The sequence below is a fragment of the Raphanus sativus genome, chromosome 7 (genome assembly GCF_000801105.2).
Source record: "Raphanus sativus cultivar WK10039 chromosome 7, ASM80110v3, whole genome shotgun sequence".
NCBI lineage: Eukaryota > Viridiplantae > Streptophyta > Magnoliopsida > Brassicales > Brassicaceae > Raphanus > Raphanus sativus.
Genome location: NC_079517.1, coordinates 18602771 through 18622004, shown reverse-complemented (window position 1 = coordinate 18622004; position 19234 = coordinate 18602771). Strand labels below are relative to the sequence as shown.

General features: G+C 34.3%; 2 protein-coding genes across 2 annotated transcripts; one reads left to right on the top strand and one right to left on the bottom strand.

Annotated features, from left to right (window-relative positions):
• Positions 1-664: 664 nt before the first annotated feature.
• LOC108830231 (uncharacterized) lies at positions 665-2438 on the top strand. The gene is made up of 5 exons (XM_018603827.2): positions 665-1050; positions 1124-1402; positions 1486-1708; positions 1796-1849; positions 1942-2438. The coding sequence occupies exons 1-5, from the start codon at positions 742-744 to the stop codon at positions 2043-2045; spliced, it is 969 nt and encodes a 322-aa protein (XP_018459329.1). The 5' UTR covers positions 665-741; the 3' UTR covers positions 2046-2438.
• A 5915-nt stretch (positions 2439-8353) lies between these two features.
• On the bottom strand, positions 8354-8782 carry LOC130497995 (small acidic protein 1). The gene has a single exon (XM_056991314.1). It carries the CDS (start codon positions 8718-8720, stop codon positions 8532-8534), a length of 189 nt encoding a protein of 62 aa, XP_056847294.1. The 5' UTR covers positions 8721-8782; the 3' UTR covers positions 8354-8531.
• Between the last annotated feature and the right edge of the window lie 10452 nt (positions 8783-19234).

Sequence of the window (19234 nt, the reverse complement as noted above, 5' to 3'; positions counted from 1 at the left end):
CACGTCAATCCGTAGAGCATGGCAGTTGAAAGAATCAAATCTGATTGGTTCCACTTCCATCTGATTTCAGCACCGTTATATATCTATCGATGGGCGAACCGTCATTTCTGTAAACAAACGCGTGCTTTGCACGACGGTATGCGCTGGTGCGACACCATATCTTTTGTTACGTTAATAGCCCTGAGATTATCATACAAGTATTAGTCTTTTTGTGCAACGTATTTTTATATCATGATTCAAATCATGTAGATGTTCAACGTACCAAAAGAAGAGACGTTAATTTGTGTGAAGAATACATCGGTACACAATCTATACTGGGATCAAAAACGTATAATACACACTATAGGATAAAGTCATCATAAATCTGGGACACCAAGTTGCAGAGGGTAATTTGGTAAATTAACAAAGGCACGTGCCACAGAGAATTACAGTCAACCCGCTTCAAAGATATAGCGAGGGGAGGTCCCACAAACATACTTGCCATTACTCCCTCGTTGTAGCCCACTAATAGGCCCAGAGTCACAGTCCCTCTACGCTGTATCAAATGCGCGTGAAATCCAGAGGCGCGTGGATACGAAACCTCTCCCCCACCACCACCAGTCCACGAGTAACAACATCATCGTCTTCCTTGGCCTACAAATACCTCTCCTGAAAATGAAACTCATTATTAAAACTTAACCAAGCAGTAACCTCCACTTTTAAAAAATTGACTTCACGACAGTCGTGAAAGATCAGAGAGCCATGGAGGAACCTACTAGCTTGATCGACGACGCTGAGTTCTCCCTTCCGCCTGAGTTTCTCACGGACGATGATTTCCTCGTGGAGAAGGAGAACAAGGGCGATCGGTTCAGAAATTGTTTGTTCCCGTACGAGTCGAGTCATGGATTTGAGCTGGACTTGGATTTTGGCTCTACCGTTAAACCAATCGGTGACAAGGAGAAGCTCTTAGCCGGATTGAGCAGGAAAATGGCTCAGTCATCTCTGGAAGATGATCTCTCCGGTGGATTTTTCCGTAGACACGCTTTTTCGACGGGAAACAACGGCACCAAGGTAATCATCTTCTCTCTGTTAACCTTCGTTGGGGGAAGTCTTCAGTTCTAACTGTCGCTTATGGTTTGTTTAGGCGTGGGACTCGACTCGGCGTGTGGCCGTTGGTTGTCGGAATCAGAACTGCCAGACGCAAGTTTCTTCTCAGACGGTGGTGTGGGATCGGCACTACGCGGGCGGCGCGGAGGAACTGACGTTGATGAATATAAACGGTTACAACAACCATAACGGCAGAGGACTTCTGGATCTTCCTAGAAAACATCAACATCCGCTCGCCGCAGCTAAAATCACTAACGCGGTCTCTAGCTACTATAACCGTCAATCTCTCCACTACCATAAGCTACAGGCTATCCAAGTAAATCAATCTCAAAATTTGTTTGTTTTTTTTCCTGAGTTTTGGATGAATATTGGTGTTGATGTTTGTCTTTCTTCGTGAAGTTTCTCAAGCAGCAACAGTTGATGCAGCAGAGCAGAGGATTAGTAGGAGCTAATGACAACAACAAAATCGCTGCCACTGTGGACTTGTCGACGTCTGCATGGTCTAACCAGCCGCAGAGGCCTGACGTTTTCCTCCAAACCCACCGTACCGGGAACCGTGGATCAACTGGAACCGGCGTCTTCTTGCCCCGTTGTGTTAACCATGCAACCGCAGAGAAGCCCAGTAAGTTCAGAAGTTTGCAATTCCTTCCTCTCAACATTTTTTTTTTCTTTTTCTGATGAGAAATGTTGTTTACTGTTTGGATTTTAGTGCTTGCGACGGTTTTGGTTCCGGCTAGAGTGGTACCATCGCCTAGTCTCAATGGTATAAAGTTATTTTTTTATCTGAATAAGTAATCAAATTTCTTTTACAATCATTAGAATTATTTTTTTAATTTTGTTTTGGTTAATTAATAGATGGGTCGTGGAAACAGAGGATGAACAATAGCGGATTCTCGAACCAGATTAAGATGGAGCAGCCAGTGAACGATCCTCGTTTACCTTCGGACTGGGCTTACTGATCGATTTGGGTTTCCATGGCTTTTGGGTGGGTTTTAGGTCAGGTTTGGACGAAGTAAAATGAAGAATAAAATTAGATTTGATGACAGGGTATTGAAATTAGTGGCAACATTAGGGTTTATGTAGATATTGTGGAAGAATAAGAAGAAAATAAAGATCAAGATGTGGAGAAGACGAGGTTTTGGATCGTTTTAACCACCGCTGATGGCTGATAGAGGAAGATGACCTTTTCCCTTGGGTTTTTGTTTGTTTATGGTATTAATTGTTGCTTTAGTATTCTCCTTCCTCCATTTTAATCTCATAACTCTTAAGCAATGGAGAGGTAATTATTAACAACAGGATTGTTAAATAATTTTGTTTGCCAACAATCGATGAATGCATCATTTCTTGAGTTTTTGCATGCTGAATCATATTTTAATGTTGTCCATAAGAAAAACTCGCAAGCAAAGACGTATTTAAAGGGAGATACACAAATGCCTTATGCAAAAATACTTTTAAAATTATAATAACTAATATAAAAAATTTAGTAAATAAAAAACACTATAAAACTTATATAAAATATAATATGTCTATAACTTATATATATACACAGTGGCGGAGCCACATTGTTGGCACATGGATCAACTGATCCAAGTAGGTTTTTTCTTAATTTTTTTTTCTTGTATAATTCTATATAAACTATGTGATTACTGATAATTTTAGCTATATGACCTCTGTGATATATGTTATTTTTAACAGAATGACCCTTCCAAATAATTTTTCTAGCTCCGTCACTATATATATATGCATGTATAATGGATTAATCGGATATATGTTCTTAAAAATATTATTATTTGTGATTTGCTTAGTATTGCATTGATTGGTAGATTTATGTATATTCGAAATTTTTGATTCGAATCAAAACATATAACAAATGGTATCAATCTACAGAGTTTTTGGTGGAAAATACAGTTTTTCTATTTGGCGAAACAATTTGTGATTTTAGTGAAAATCATGAAGATGCAGTTTGCAGAGGTGTTTTGTATTAGTTCGTGAAGTACTACATGAGATAGTACAGGCGTGTGTCATGAAGATGGAGCTGAATGGGAGTTCGGGTTTATTGATGAGTGTGGGATTCCTGAGCTAGAAAAGGAAAGATGATATATGGTTGAAGACATATGGACGTTTTCCTTAAAGCAAAATAAGTTTATTTGAAGGTGAAGTTTTCCAATAAAGATAATGGAAAATTGCCATATGTGTAGTTGGAAGACTTGGAGAGAAAGTTGAAGACTTGGAAAGCAAGTTGAAGACGTGAAGAACAAGTTCTTGTCTGCTATATAAGGAGATACATGATTTATGAGAAAGCCAGACCTCACATAAGAGAGAGAGGGGTTTCATTGTATATTGGTGTTATCTGCTTGGTGTCGAAGCAGTGTCTGTAGTAGTTTTCGATGGAGTCTGATGTGGACTTAGTTTGGTGTCCTTGGTGTTGGCGCTTTGTCTGCTATATAAGGAGATACATGATTTATGAGAAAGCCAGACCTCACATAAGAGAGAGAGGGGTTTCATTGTATATTGGTGTTATCTGCTTGGTGTCGAAGCAGTGTCTGTAGTAGTTTTCGATGGAGTCTGATGTGGACTTAGTTTGGTGTCCTTGGTGTTGGCGCTTTGTGTGGTGGAGTTTTCCATCGTGTGTAGCTCGTAGTGAGTTGTGTGTGTGCTTGGGGGATCAAGCGTTTTGTGTCACTGGTGCGCGTTGGGTGCTGACGTACTTGGTGAAGTACTTCCGAGAAGTGAAAGATTGAAGCCTAGACTCAAGAGGAGTTTAGCAAAGGCGGTTTCATTGAAGAGATCTAAAAAAAGAGCGTGTCAGGAGGGTTGTGCCTGATGTATGTGTTAGCAAATAATGCTGTATTTGCATTCTTGTTCTAGGTTGCTCCTTAGAAAAGAGTGGTAAATACTAGTGTGTGTGTTGTACTATATAGAAATTGTAGGTTGATCCTTATTCTAAGTCAATGAAATCTGGACAAGGTCCCGGGGATGTAGGAAACGAACCCCGTTAATAAACTTTGTATGTTTTACTTTCTGCACTTGTTTTTGTCGCCTCATCTGCATCAACAAATCACTATATTTAACTATGTGGCAGATATTTTAGAAAGTTTCGTCGGGTTGGTGAGGGTAAGGAATACGAGAACCATTCTCTCTTCTCTTCATTCAAATGTAGAAATTCTTATTTGAGAAATGGAAAATATGAAAAATTTAAGACAATTTTATGTGACGTGGACTATACTTAATTGATGAAAATGCTTCCAGAACCAGCGGAATGATCCGAAGATATTCAATATTTAAAGAAGAGTTTTAATAACTCGAGTATCCAAATAATTGCATCTAATAAACAAATTTGTGGTAGCCTAGTAGTAATTTCTTGGGGCTTGGTGTGTACCCACATCAGTCCTCGATTCAATTTTCCCTGGGAACTAAATTATCATCATTTGGTCAGTCTGGGTTTGGGTTTTGGCCCAAGTGGTTTACATGGTGGATCGTAACAGATGATCAGTTCACCCCCTGGCATTAGTCAGAAGGTATTCCAACTCGGGTTAGGCAGTGTGGTAGCCAGTCCACTCTGTAGCACTAAGTGCGTTCCTCCCGAGGCCGACTGGATTAGCCGATAGGGTTTATCAAAAAAAATTGTGGTACTCGCGATGAGGCGTTTTATAAATTACCGATTGAGAACAAAATGTATTCGTTGGTGGTTGATTATTGTGGAGACGAAATGTTTCCAAAATAACTAATACTACTAGCTTTGAAATGTTTTTTTTTCTTCTTTCGTCGACAGGAAAAATAATTAAAACATTTATTTTATTTTTTTATTTTTTGCCACACTGTATGTTCAGAGCATCTTCAATATAAAACTATACTTTTTTCCAAAAAAAAAAAAATTAGAGTAAAAATATTTCAATCTTACTTCATTTCTCATTCTATAATGGAGTATTGAAAAAAAATTATAGATTACTCAATTTATAAAGTAAGTTTTACTTATGGAGTATGATATAGAGTTGAGTTGAATATTTCTTACTTTACATTCCATTTTATTTCATTTTAAAATAAAAAGTAGAGTGTGGTTACAAATGATCCTTACTACTCTGCTCTTACTACTCCTTGCAGGCCAATTAAGAAAAAAATGTTTGGCATATTCGCATCATTGATGAATACTTTTTTCTGTTTGTTCTGGATTTAGTCTTCACTCACTCTTCTGTCACCCTGTATGTTTACTACGGCTCTTGCAACCAATTTACCAAATAGGTTAACCTGTATGCAAATTTTTCGGTCTCTCTTTTTTTCTTTTTTATTATTTCTGGATTTTCTTTAATCGCCTTGGTATTGGTTTTTAAATGCATGAAGAAATGATTAGCTGAGTAAATTGGGTTCGATTCTCATATGTATAAATGTCGAACAGTCCGACATATTTGTTCAACTAACAATTACCAACACATTATCATTCCGTGTTTTGAATCCGGTATAGTTTGTTGGGTAACATTTAGATCGAAGTTCACACATCCTGGTTACTGCTAAAGAAAAGTTAGATATGTGTAAGAACAGGATTATCCCCACCTCTTAAGGGGCTCACATTTTTTAAAAAACTTTTCTTTCTCACATCTTCCGCAAGAGATAAAATTGGTGGGTTCTTGTACTGTTTGCGGATCCCACTGACACGTTACGGTATGCGGTTGGTTAAATTCTTTTTTTTTAAATCAGACAAAAAAACAAAAAATTTAAGAATCCCAAATTGAGGTTTAGGGATAATGATGCTATAATAAATTTATGTATTCACTTTGAACATAAAAGTATTGTTTTAGTTATATATAGAAATTTTAAATGGTACTTATTTATAATTTTATTAGTACTATATTTGCGTAGGAGTTTCTGAATAAATCATCGTTTAATTATATAATCACTATTTTTTTACAAATGGCCAGATACTGAAAAATATTATTTTGTATTACTTACAAAACATTATTCAAGCTAGAAAAATTGAAAAGGATTTCTTTGCAACACAAAAGGGAAAATCTGTTAATGTTCATATTCATATACTGTATACGTGGTATAGGAACATGAGCGAAACCAGATTATTGATGGTACCATGGGAAAGGTTATGGAGGAGACAATGGTTTGAAGACGTAATCCTTTTGTTGTATGATAATATTTGTATAATTGTTGAAAATTGACAGTTTTAATTCTCATTCCTTTTAAGAGAATCAGTTTATTATCAGAAGATATTTTTAGATCCAAACTTGAAATTGGCCAATGTTATACAAAAAAAAAGTATTGGTATTTATAGAGAGTATAAAATTTGGAGTTTTGTCTCAAGGATGCTAGCCAAGTATGGAAATTGTATGAGATGAGTGTGAATATGCAGAAGAAAACTAACAAGTAATCTGTTCGAAGCTCAAAGAACAAGCATGGCCTATTTTGGAAAAGCATCTACAATATTTACTTATGATGTGTTGCTTTTCCTTCTTGTTAATTATGTCTTTCAATGTATTTCAATGTATTTCTTGTTATTGTTTATACTTTTATGGAATTTTCATATATGAATAAATAATGGTATATTTTCTTTATAACCACAAATTTCTGCTCCTCTCTCTACGAACTCTCCACCTTCTTTCTTGTTCTGAGTTTCAATCTTGTTTTCTCCGTCCAACGGCTCCGGTGGCTTTCTCAGCACCAGAACTGGTTTCTTTTTTCGGTTTTTATCATCTATGTGGTTCTAGGCTGTTGTAAACGGCGTTTATGGTAGATCGTGGTTCGAAGACTCAAAGGTTTCGTTTTTGGGCTCTTTGATGTTTCAACCTCCCTTCTACTAGGTCTGGTTGGCTTTAGATCTTACATGCAAGACCCGATTTGTGGTTTTAATAGTTCAATATTGATCTTCAATCTTTCTCTCTGCCTTGTTTGTTCTTCTTGATCCTATCTGGTTTCGATCCTTTGTAGTCTCATTATTGTGATTAGTTCTGTCCGGATTGGGCTGTGGCTCGCTCCTTGTCTTCACCCCTGAGATTTGATCGAAATTTTTGCCATATCAATTTGCTTCTTCTTGGCGTATTTTATGTCGTCTATGGTTCGACATCGCCTTCGGCCATGATTGCCGAATATCGAAGCTCCGTGCTCTGAATTGTCTGTGCTATTTTCCATAGAAGGAGTCAGTCATCAACAAAGGTTTTGGTGGCTTTTTATCAAGGTTCACAAGGCATTTGTTTGCTCTGAAGTTCAGTTTGTTATCTTTGCCGAAGTGCATGTAACGGTTTTAGTCTAGAGTTCCAACCTCTGTTTATTTATGTTTAGTTTGTGTCTCTGTTTCCCTTGGTTTAGGGCTTAATTTCTAGGAAAACCTTTGTTTTCGCTAGCATCTTTACCAGAGTCATCTCTTTATACTGCTGGTCTTTCAGTGTGTAAAAAATGTATTTTTCTATGGATGAATGAAATCTTTCAGTGTTAAAAAATAATGATAGTTGTAAAAAAAAAGAAGAAAACTAGATGTTGGAGTATTATTAAATATCATTTCTATACGGCGGCGATGAGGCTTTGATGGATTAGCATTGGCAAAAACTGTAGAAAGAACGCACCATGATGATTCGTTAAACTTGGCGGCGCTCTAAATTGTGGAACGCCGATACAGCATGTTAACTTCATCGCTGTCTTAAGAGTGATCAAACTGAGACTAATAACCCAAGTTTGCACCAAAACATAAACTCCTTGGACGCTACTCATTTCCCTGTTCCTTGGTGAATCTGACGGCTTAGATTGGATGTTTTCATTTTCGAAATGTCATGTGGGGGTCACACATATTATGTCAACTGCTAACACATCTTAGTCTATGTAAAGATACACAAATCTTCATCAATCTAACACGTTACAATAATATGACAATTTTTAGCATCAAGCGGATCTCATTTTTATCTAAACAAACAATGCTAAATCAAAAGAGAATGCAGAAAACTTCCTAATTAAGCCATTATCAAAGTTTTTATGGCTATGCTTGCTTAGCCCCACTTTTCATTTAGATCAAGATCAGTCACACACTATATGTCCATCTACCGTGACAAAGAGCGAGATGAACCAAAGGATCTAAAGCGAAGATACAAGTTGGCCAGAGAAAGAATATAACACCTATATGTGAAGAAATCACAAACAAACATCCAGGGGAGCGGGGGGACAAACTTAAACAACCAACAAAGTTTACGTCTCATATACAACGAGACACACCTGAATTAGGTTCTAGTCAAGAAAAAAAAAGAAACAAAGACAAAACAATTACGGTACACAAATGATGAATCGGATAAGCAATCAAAACCCCATAAAACCAAATCGCAAAGTCATACTTATGAACACATACTTCGATTCCCAAACACAGAATCCCTAATTAACGGGTTTTATAGATTATTCCAGAAAATTACATAAAACTCAACCGCAACAAGGGGAAATCTGAAACCTTAGAGAACTAAAGAAGATCAGTTGATATCGGTGTCGTCGAAATCATCGTCGAACTTGTTGAAGAAATCGGCGTCGGCGAGCTTGTTCTCAGCGATAAGTCCTCCTTCACTCAGCATCTCCATGGCTTCGATGTCATCTACGTCCATGGCCATCGAAGAACCTGCATCCTCCATCTCCGCCAACATATCCAGTTGCATCGGCCTCATCTATCTTCTCCTCTTTTTCTCGTCTCTTCTCTTCTCTCTCTCTCCTGTAACGATCTTCTAGGGTATCACACAGAGACGGACGTAGTTTAGTAATTTTGTTTAGGCCCAATGATGTGGCCCATCATTCGAATGCCCTTTACATGGAATAATGTCTTCTTTATTCTTTTATATTAAAAGGCCTGACAGTCCAGATACAGAAAACATATCACAAACCAAATCCCACACTATTTACAACTTTGATTCAAAATCTATACTATTAAAGCAGTATTGGTCTTTTTTACTAAAAATATCTTTTTTTACTAACATTGTATATTTCATTAAGTGTAATCAAGTAATATTAATAACAAATCTATATTGGGTCATTTTTTTGGATCTAGCCCACTGCACACATCATCTTTTTTGGGCCATTTGGGCCGATTAAAAAATCAGATCCAATTCTTATTTTTTTTCTCCAAGTTCAAATAATTTATTTTCAATCATTCTTAATATTTTGTGTAGTGAACAAAAATTAATCACTTAATTATTATGTTTTTTTCTTTTTAATGTATTTTAAGCATCATAAAAATTGAATTTTTTCATTGAAAAGTATAAATCTTTATTAAAAGTATATATTTTTTTATTAAAAAAATTAACCACATAATAAAATTAATTTATTAGAGTTATATCAACTTAATTAATTCATTAAAAATAAAGTTTAATTTTCTAAACATAAATACTCATTAGATCTGGACGTTCGGGTACTCATTCGGGTACGAATCGGTTCTTTCGGGTATCGAGTTTTTCGGGTTTTGAAATTAAACCCCATTTGGGTATTATAAAATTTTGGATCGGTTTCGAATCAGGTCTTTCCGGGTCCGGGTGGGTTCAGTTCTCATGCATAAAACCTGGAAAATAACCAAATAACCAAAGTATCTAAAACGGGTTCGGTTATTTATACTCAAAGTAACGAAAGTATCTGATTCAATTCAAATTTTTGTATCCAAATTACTCAAAAGTAACCAAAAGAAACCAAAAATATCCATTATATACAGTTTTTTGGGTAAAATTTTATCCAAATTATCATATTTTATCCAATTTTTTTTAAAAATACTAAAAATAACTACTATAGTTAACTTATCATATTAATTTAAAATATTAAAATAATTATAAATATAATTATAACATATGTTTTTAGATATATATTCACATTTCAGATATCTTCGGATACTCATTTAGTTCTCGGTTCGGGTTGGGTTTGGGACCGGTTCTCGGATATAGCAATTTAGAACTCATTCGGATATTTACCCGGGGTCTGATCGGTTGGGGATCCTAATTTTCGGGTCGGTTCAGGTTGGTTCTTCGGGTCCGGATATTGTGCTCAGACCTATACTCATTTAAAATGAAATACGATAAAGAAAGATAAAAAGTTTAAGTCTTTTATAAAAAACAAATATATGAAAATGTGACATTTACTAAATATTTGTCAATTTAGAAAAAAATAAAGGAAAATAAACCCGCGCTTTAAAACGCGGATCAAAATCTAGTGAGCCAATTAAACCTTAAACCCAATCCTCTATATATCAATATCAACTAGGTGTTTTCCTGAATCTGTGCAGAAATAAAAAGTTTTAAATTTTAAATTATATTTAAAATAATTAATAATTTAATTATATAAGATAAAATTTTATTTAATAATATTTATGTATATATTTAAAATTATAATCTTGGAAATATTTTTATTTTGGTTAAAATATATTAAATTAAATTCTATAAAATTTAAGAGAAACTTTTTTAGATATATAATTTTCAAAACATGAAATAAATAATATTACCAAAAACTATAAAGTTTTATAAGGAAAATTGCATAAGTCATAATTAAGTAATGTCATGTCATATTTTCTGTAAGTCATGTCATTTTTTTGTTGAAATTGGATGTGGTGATAACATTTGTCAAATCACTTCACAAATAATGGAGATAGTAAAACATTTAAAAACTTGTAACATGTAGTTTGTAACAATTACAAAAGAACCTTACTAAGTTTTCACTTAATTAAGGTGTCAACTAATCTTACTTGACAGCTTAATAATCAATTTTAAAAAAAAAGTCTTGGTCCTAAATCCAATTGCTAAGGAACATTATATCAACCAAAAATATAAGAAGTGTTTATTGTTTTTTTAAATAAAAACTACAGAATTACCTGATATTACCTGATATGATTACATAAATATGGCAATTAATTATTTTGAATAACAAATATTTAATAACAAGTTTGTATCCTTCCTCAATTTTGTTTAATTTTATATTATTAAAAAAATAAACAATCACATTAAACATATAATAAAAATTAGATTTTTCTTATATGTTATATTTGTAATTTTTTAAAACGACTTTAAATTACAAAAAAAAATGTTAAAATCCCTTTGAAAATGTTGTGATCAATGACTTAATTTTTTGTTATAACAAGATACAAATGATCATAAAATCGTATTAATATAAATTTTTATTTAATAGATATTCATATTAAATAAATAAATAAATAAATAAATATATATATATATAGTATATATATATGGTATCATGCCTTTCACCCATTTGTATATATGGGTAAATAAATAAATAAATAAATAAATAAATAAATAAATAAATATATATATGGTATAATAGATATATATGGTATCTTCAAGTTTCGTGCCTTTCACCCATTTGTTATTAACTGCTTTCAATTTTCTTTTAAGTTTTTCTATAAAATACAAAATTCCTTATTTTTCTCACCATGATCTCATAATTTTTGCAACCGTTACATTTTTACAACGCCATTAAATTCATCTCTATTTCCTTTCAGAATCTCTATTCTTTGTACGTAACATATCTCAACTCTCCCTAAAGTGTGATAAATCAAAAAATTCTAACGAGCATATTCAATCTTCGGAGTCTACAATTCTGGATCCATATCAGTATAGTCAAAAGGTGGCAACAGTAGTCTTAAAAATAAATATTTCAATAGATTGAGAAGAAACACAAATTTGCAATGGATGGGATAGGTAATGCATACTCCAAAGTTGAACGCCAGGTTAGTAACTAAAAATACCAAACTCTTAATGCTCAAAGCATATTTGCGGTATGATAATTTATTTTTCATAAAAAAAACATTTCTCATAAACTTTTTTTATTCAAATCTGTATATGACTTCTGATTTTATAGAAATAGTAAAAAGCTACATATTGCATAGGGGTGTCAAAATGGGTCATAATCCATTGGTTGACCCAATCCAAGTTGACCCATTAACCCAAATGAACTGTTTATTTTTGATTCAATGGGTTAATGGGTTAACAGGTTAATGGATTAACAGGTTAATGGGTTAACAAGTTAATGGGTTAACAAGTTAAATAGGTCTATTGGGTTGGATCAAATCTGACCCACTTAAAAAATTTTAATTAAAAAAAAATCAAAAAATCAAAAAACAAATTCTCACAAAAAACAGAAAAACACAATTTTCCGCCACAACCAGAAATGTAATTTTCCACAAAAATCGGAAAAAAACAATTTCCCGACAAAACAGGAAAATTGAAATTTTCCGCCAAAACCGAGAAATATAATTTCCTGTCAAAACCGGAAAAACGCAATTTCCCGCCAAAATAGGAAAAATGCAATTTCCCGCCAAAACCGTAAAACGCAACTTCCCGCCAAAATCGGAAAATAATTTCCCGCCAAAACCGGGAAAAACAATTTTCCGCCAAAACCGAAAAAAACACAATTACCCGCCAAAAACGGAAAAACGCAATTTTCCACCAAAAACTGGAAAACGCAATTTTCCGCAAAAACCGAAAAATTGCAATTTTCCGCAAAAACCGAGAAATATAATTTCCTGTCAAAACCGGAAAAACGCAATTTCCTGCCAAAACCGGAAAATACAATTTCCTGCCAAAACCGTAAAACGCAATTTCCCGCCAAAATCGGAAAAACTCTCTCTCTCTCTCTCTCTCTCTCTCTCTCTCTCTCTCTCTCTCTCTCTCTCTCTCTCTCTCTCTCTCTCTCTCTCTCTCTCTCTCTCTCTCTCTCTCTCCGCCAAAACCGGGAAAAACAATTTTCCGCCAAAACCGAGAAACACACAATTTCCCGCCAAAACCGGAAAAACGCAATTTTCCGCAAAAACCGAAAAAATTGCAATTTTCCGCAAAAACCGAGAAATATAATTTCCTGTCAAAACCGGAAAACGCAATTTCCCGCAAAAAGCGGAAAAACACAATTTCCCGCCAAAACCGGAAAAAATGAAATTTCCCGCCAAAACCGTAAAACGCAATTTCCCGCCAAAATCGGAAAAACAATTTCCCGCCAAAACCGGGAAAAACAATTTTCCGCCAAACCGAGAAACACACAATTTCCCGCCAAAACCGGAAAAACGCAATTTTCCGCAAAAACCGAAAAAATTGCAATTTTCCGCAAAAACCGAGAAATATAATTTCATGTCAAACCGGAAAACGCAATTTCCCGCCAAAACCGGAAAAACACAATTTCTCGCCAAAATCGGAAAAATGAAATTTCCCGCCAAAACCGTAAAACGCAATTTTCCGCCAAAATCGGAAAAACAATTTCCCGCCAAAACCGGGAAAAACAATTTTCCGCCAAAACCGAGAAAAACACAATTTCCCGCCAAAACTAGAAAAACGCAATTTCCCGCCAAAACCGAAAAACGTAATTTTCTTTCGAAAGCGGAAAAACACAATTTTCCAAAAAAGCAGAATTTTTTTTTTTTTAATTCGATCAAATTGGTATTAACTTAAAAATGATTCATTATAAAGATGTTGGGTTGATGGGTCAACCATTAATCCATCTGACCCATTCAATTTAATGGGTCATAGGTCAACCCAACCCATTTAATAAATGGATTGGGTTGACCCATGACCCTTTAACAGTTAACCCATTTGGGTTATGGGTTGGGTTGACCCATTTGACCTATTTTGACACCCCTAATACTGCATGGTGAAATAGATAAACATAAACAAAACAAGTCTATAACATTTTCAAAATTGATTAAATCAGTTCCAGTTTGCTGGAATATGCTTATTTTGCGTGGTGGTGATAATTCAGGGAAGAAGAGCAAGAGAGACTCACAGTAAAGCACATATACATGGCCTTTAACGTGAGACGCACCGAAGATGGAAATGTGATGATAGCTAGAAAACAACAAATGGAACTTAAGAAACTCGGGTGATAGAAAAATTGTATGGATAAAAGCCTAACTTGATCAGGTTGGTCTTCCTGTTTTTCTTATGTGTTTAGATTATATTAATACAGTCAAGATACTATTTTGTTTATTTTTCGCTTGATACATATATATATATATATATATATACTGCTTTAGTTCTTATATAGTGTTACCATATTTGTAAAGTCATTTGAAAACAAAAATGTGGGAGAAAATATAACTTTGAAAAGAAGAAATATAAAAGATATAACTAAAGGAAAAAAATATATATGAGAATCAAAGACTAAAAATATAATAATTTTAGTTACCTAATAAACTGTAATTTTAATTATACAAAATATATTCTTTATAACTATTTTATGATCAAAAATACAAACTTATGCTTTATATGGAATATTTATTTACAAGAAAAATACAAAGAAAACAAGTGAATCAAATATAGTACTTTTATATTTTTTTTAAAATACAAGAAATGTTTTTTTTTATAGTTCCCAACATTTTAGTTTGAATGCAACCACCTCACAGGCCATTCATATCTATATTTATACTGTATTTAATTAAAATAATTATTTATTTTGATTAAATTGTAATTACAAATTTATTATTACATAATTTATTTTTATTATAATAACAGTTATTTTTTATGTTTAGAAATATAAAAAGACACACCTCTAGTATATTATACTATAGGTTGATCCGCTCTACAGACGGATCAGTTTACAATAAAACTATTTTATATTAAAATATATTTTAATTTTATAAAACATTTGAAAATTTACTTTATATTAAAAATAATAAATATAATATGTTTTTATTCTAAGATTATATATTTAATTTTATTAAATTTTGTGGGCTTGAGTTGAAAAAACTCCTAACATTTTTTTGTTAGAGAACAAAAATTATTAAATTAGAAAATAATGGAAAGTATTTTTCTATTTGATTTCTATTTCAATCTGATATAGTTGAAGAAAATCTAAAGTAATATTTTTATTTTTAAGAATAGCAGATTTTAATATTGTTACAATGACTAATTGAGATTACTTCAAATAAGTGTTCGAGATATATAATCATTAGCACTAGAGATGTACTTGATTTTCTGCTTCTTTAGTCTCAGAATATTCAATGTCTCCATCTTCCTCCACTTTGGTATGTTCTTCCTTTTTGATCTTCTTGGTTTCCAAGAATTCAAGGAGACCTTTGAATGCAATATCAGCGTCCTTACTAGCCATGATCTGCTGCGCGACTTCAGCCGGAGTTGCACGCATTCCATGGGAAAACCTTCAATTTTATATGGAAAAACGTGACTCTTCGCCGGCCAATTTGGAGCTCCAGAAAAAGACCCATAGAAAACGAGCAACCCCACGAATGTCCTCTAGAGTATTTTCAAGACGCGCAGATTCCCGAAAATGAAATGAATATCGACGTAATAGGTAAAAAGTTCAATATCGAAATCAACGACGATCCCTCAAAGATAAATGAAGAATTTGACTGTTCAGGCGAATACTACGGATGCTGCGATAAGCATATCATCAAGTTCAAGATCGACTATTAAACAAGCCATCCATTATTAATGTATAATTATGTAAAATATGTGTGCTTAAAGAAATAAAGCGATGATGTAATCGCAATGTAAGTATAATGCAAGCAATGAGGTAACACTACAAGAAAAATGCGTTTTTATAGCGGACGAATAACGCTATATAACAATACGATAGCGCTTTTCCAAGCGCTGTATCATCGCCCGTCATAATAGGTCGAGGACATTAAATAGCGGTATTTCGTTGTGCTATCTTTGCTTCCGCTACGATAGCATTTTTATTTCTGCAATTAAATATTCTTTGATAGCGTATAATTTTGTTATTACTTCTATCATAAAAAAATTAAAAAAAAAATTAGAAACATAATTAAAATTTAAATTCGTTTATATATTTAAATTTTTTTTATTAAATAAAATGATTTATAATTAAACAGGTTTAAAAAAACAAAATATGATTTACAAATTAAAAGTCTTAAACCAAAACTTACTAAACCATATAAACCAAAAATCTAAACCAAGATTAAACCTAATTACTAACTAAACCTAAAACTAAAACTACTTTTCCCTAAGCCGTCTCCCTCCAGTCTATACAGTCGTCGGTGTCCATCCCGTCCTCCTCCATTCACTGTGTCAACCAAACCCTCACGTCTCTGTCTTCTATCCTTCTCTATCTCTCTCTCTTCTTCTTCTTGCTCGGCTCCGGCTCCACCTCCACCACCTCTGCCATCTCCACGCAACAGGTTCTTCAGATCCGGCGTGTCGACCAAGTCCTCACGCATCTTCTCTTCTTCTCCGCCTCCCTTCTTCTTCTTCTTGTTTGATTCCACCTCCACAACCAACGCTAGCTTCCTCTGACATCTCCACACCACAGCTTCTTCAGATCCTGCATCGTTGAAGACAAGAGAGGCTCCGTCGCAAGATGCGGTTGACTTCGTCAGCTTCCTTTCTCTGCAGAAGAATCAAAACACACAAACACAATTAGAAAATAAAACTGATGAGAAACCAACCATGAACTTTATCAATCTTTTAAAACCCATAAAATGTGATTGAATAAAAGCAGAGATTGTGGTAAAGAGAATAGAAGAGAGATTGACGGGAGATTGATAATAATCTTTAGAAAGAGAAGACCAAAGGTCTACAAATCTGAAAAAGAATAGGAACATATCTGGACCGTCAAATATAATCTCATCCAACGGATGAAAAAGTGATCCATGTGCTTAAAATTTTGGCCAATGAGAACTCTTCATTACACACAAAAGAAGACCTCTTCGTTGTTTCCTTTCTAACGAGAAACTCTTGTTGTTTTTGGTTATTATACATGTATTTTTACTTTGAACAATAAAAAAACATGTATTTATAATTTCACAATCTAAAACTTATGAATTATACTTAAATGATTATGTTTCAAGTTTATAAATCTCAGTTAATGCTTATATTCTTGTAATTATGATTAAATTTATATAACTAAAATTTTAAAATTATATCATTGTGTTTATGTTTATAACTTTAAAGTTAGAAGTTAAGATTTAGGGTATAGAATTTGGTTGGAGATTTAAGGGTTTGTGTTTGAAAGTTATGTACTAAAATAAAAGAGAACTAATTTTGAGTTTATGTTTAAGATTTGAAATTATAATATGAGAATGTTAGAGTTTAAAGTTTGTGTTTAAAAATTTAGGGTTTAAAACTCGTCTAGTGTTTAGGGATTCAAAAAGGTAAATATAGTGTTTTAATTATGTTTGCTATTAAATGTACGCTACCATAGCGTTTCTAATTATATCGCTATAACATAGCGTTTTCAAAAATACAAACGCTATCTAAAATTAACGGATATGTCAACCATAGCAGAAAGCGAAAAAACGCTATATTGGTCTGCTATTAAAACGCATTTTTCTTGTAGTGTAAGCGTATATGTCAGCGCCTTATCCTCATCTATAAATATGTGTGTACCCTTTGTGAAATACCATTAAATAATTTCATTAAAAAACCTCTCTCTAAGTTTCTCTCTCTAATGTTTCTCTAAAGTTCTCAAGTTTCCAGACCTTATCTCATCTTTGATAAGCGCTGATTTCTATCTTCCATACACAAGATGCGATCTAATTCTTAGCTGTGATTTTTCTTGATCGGTTTCTGTCAACACGACTCTGTCAACACGACTTTCGAGGGAGATGATTTCCTAACAGTGGTTGAGCTTGACCGAAAGAGCCGTAGTAGTGCCTATATTGCTCCCTTTACCTGGAAATTACTGAGCTCGTCTGTCAATACGACTTTGTCAACACGACGAGATCGGTTTATGAACAGCTGTTCTGGTACACGGAGTTGTAGTTGAAGAGAGTTTGCTTTGCATTATGAGTTGGAAACACTATGATGGGCAATGGAGAATATGCTTCAACTTTCGACATATCAGATTTTAGTATAGACTGCAAGGATTTGATTTCCATGATCAAGGAGCTCCATGCTTGACCACACTTTACAATAGAACTAGAGAGGATAAAGACACTGAAGATATACTCCCAGACCTCAAGATCACTCATATTCCAAGAACACAAAATCAAATTTCAGATTTTTTAGCTCGGACTGCGAGATCTTTCTAGATAGCTCTTTATTTCATTGTTTGTTCATGAAGGTGCACATGGACGCTAACACATTTCAGGTGGTTCGATCCACCTGCTGCACGAAATTAAGTTACATTGCTTCTAGACACATATACGGATGTGGACTCATGCTTTAAAATGGTTCATAATAGCAAATATGACCCAATTATATAGTAATAATTTAATTCTATAAGCCCAAGATAAATATTATCTTTGTATCCAAACAATATTTTAATTATCTTCTCTTCAATTCATGTTGCCAAACAAAACTAAAAGGTAATTTTTAGAGATGGCAATTGGGCTCTCCCGTCCCATCCCGTCCCGAACCGCTGCGGGTTCGGTTTCTGGCGGTATACGGCGGGCCTGTCCCGCGCGGGATGCGCTCCTCAAACTAGCTGCCCAATCCCGTACCGCGAAATATGTAGGCCTTCGCGGGCCGTCGCGCGGGACATTGAATATTACATTGCTTGTTTCTACATGCACAAACAAGCATAGACAATAATTGAGTTTGAGCTTACACATGATCGAGCATAATCTTACAAGATCAATACATTAAACTTATACAAAACAAATATTTTTGTTATCATTTATGATGGCTTGAAAAAGCTCCACCAGTGCAGATCAGAGATGTTTGGGAGATCGGAAGCATCATCGACCCTGAAACCACCATCAACGGAGCTCCATAATGTCTAATCCCTTCTCTCTCTCTCTCTCTCTCTCTCTCTCTCTCTCTCTCTCTCTCTCTCTCTCTCTCTCTCAGAAAGCTTCAAAATCTCGCGGTTTAACCAATCCCGCTTTCGGCCAGTCCCGCTTTAAGCCCATCCCGCTTTGAACCCGTCCCGCTTTGAGCCCGTCCCATGAGGCCCGTAATTTTGCGGGTTTATCAAATGTAGGCCTAATCCCACCCCGCAGCAAGTCTTTACGGGCCAGGCCCGCGGTCCAGGTCCTTGATTGCCATCCCTAGTAATTCTACTTTAATAATAAGATAGATTTGTGGATTAGTTTGGACTTTCCCATTGGTCTGGATACCCCGGATTAATCGAGAAAGAAAAGAAATTGGTAAATCTTACCCCCAAAAGCAAATATTTATAATCTTGCTAATATAATTTGATCAAATAAAAGTAAAAGAAAATGTTCATAAAATCGCCATTTTTAAAAAGAAAATGTCCAACCGTTTTCTTCGCGTGGAACTCGCGTTTT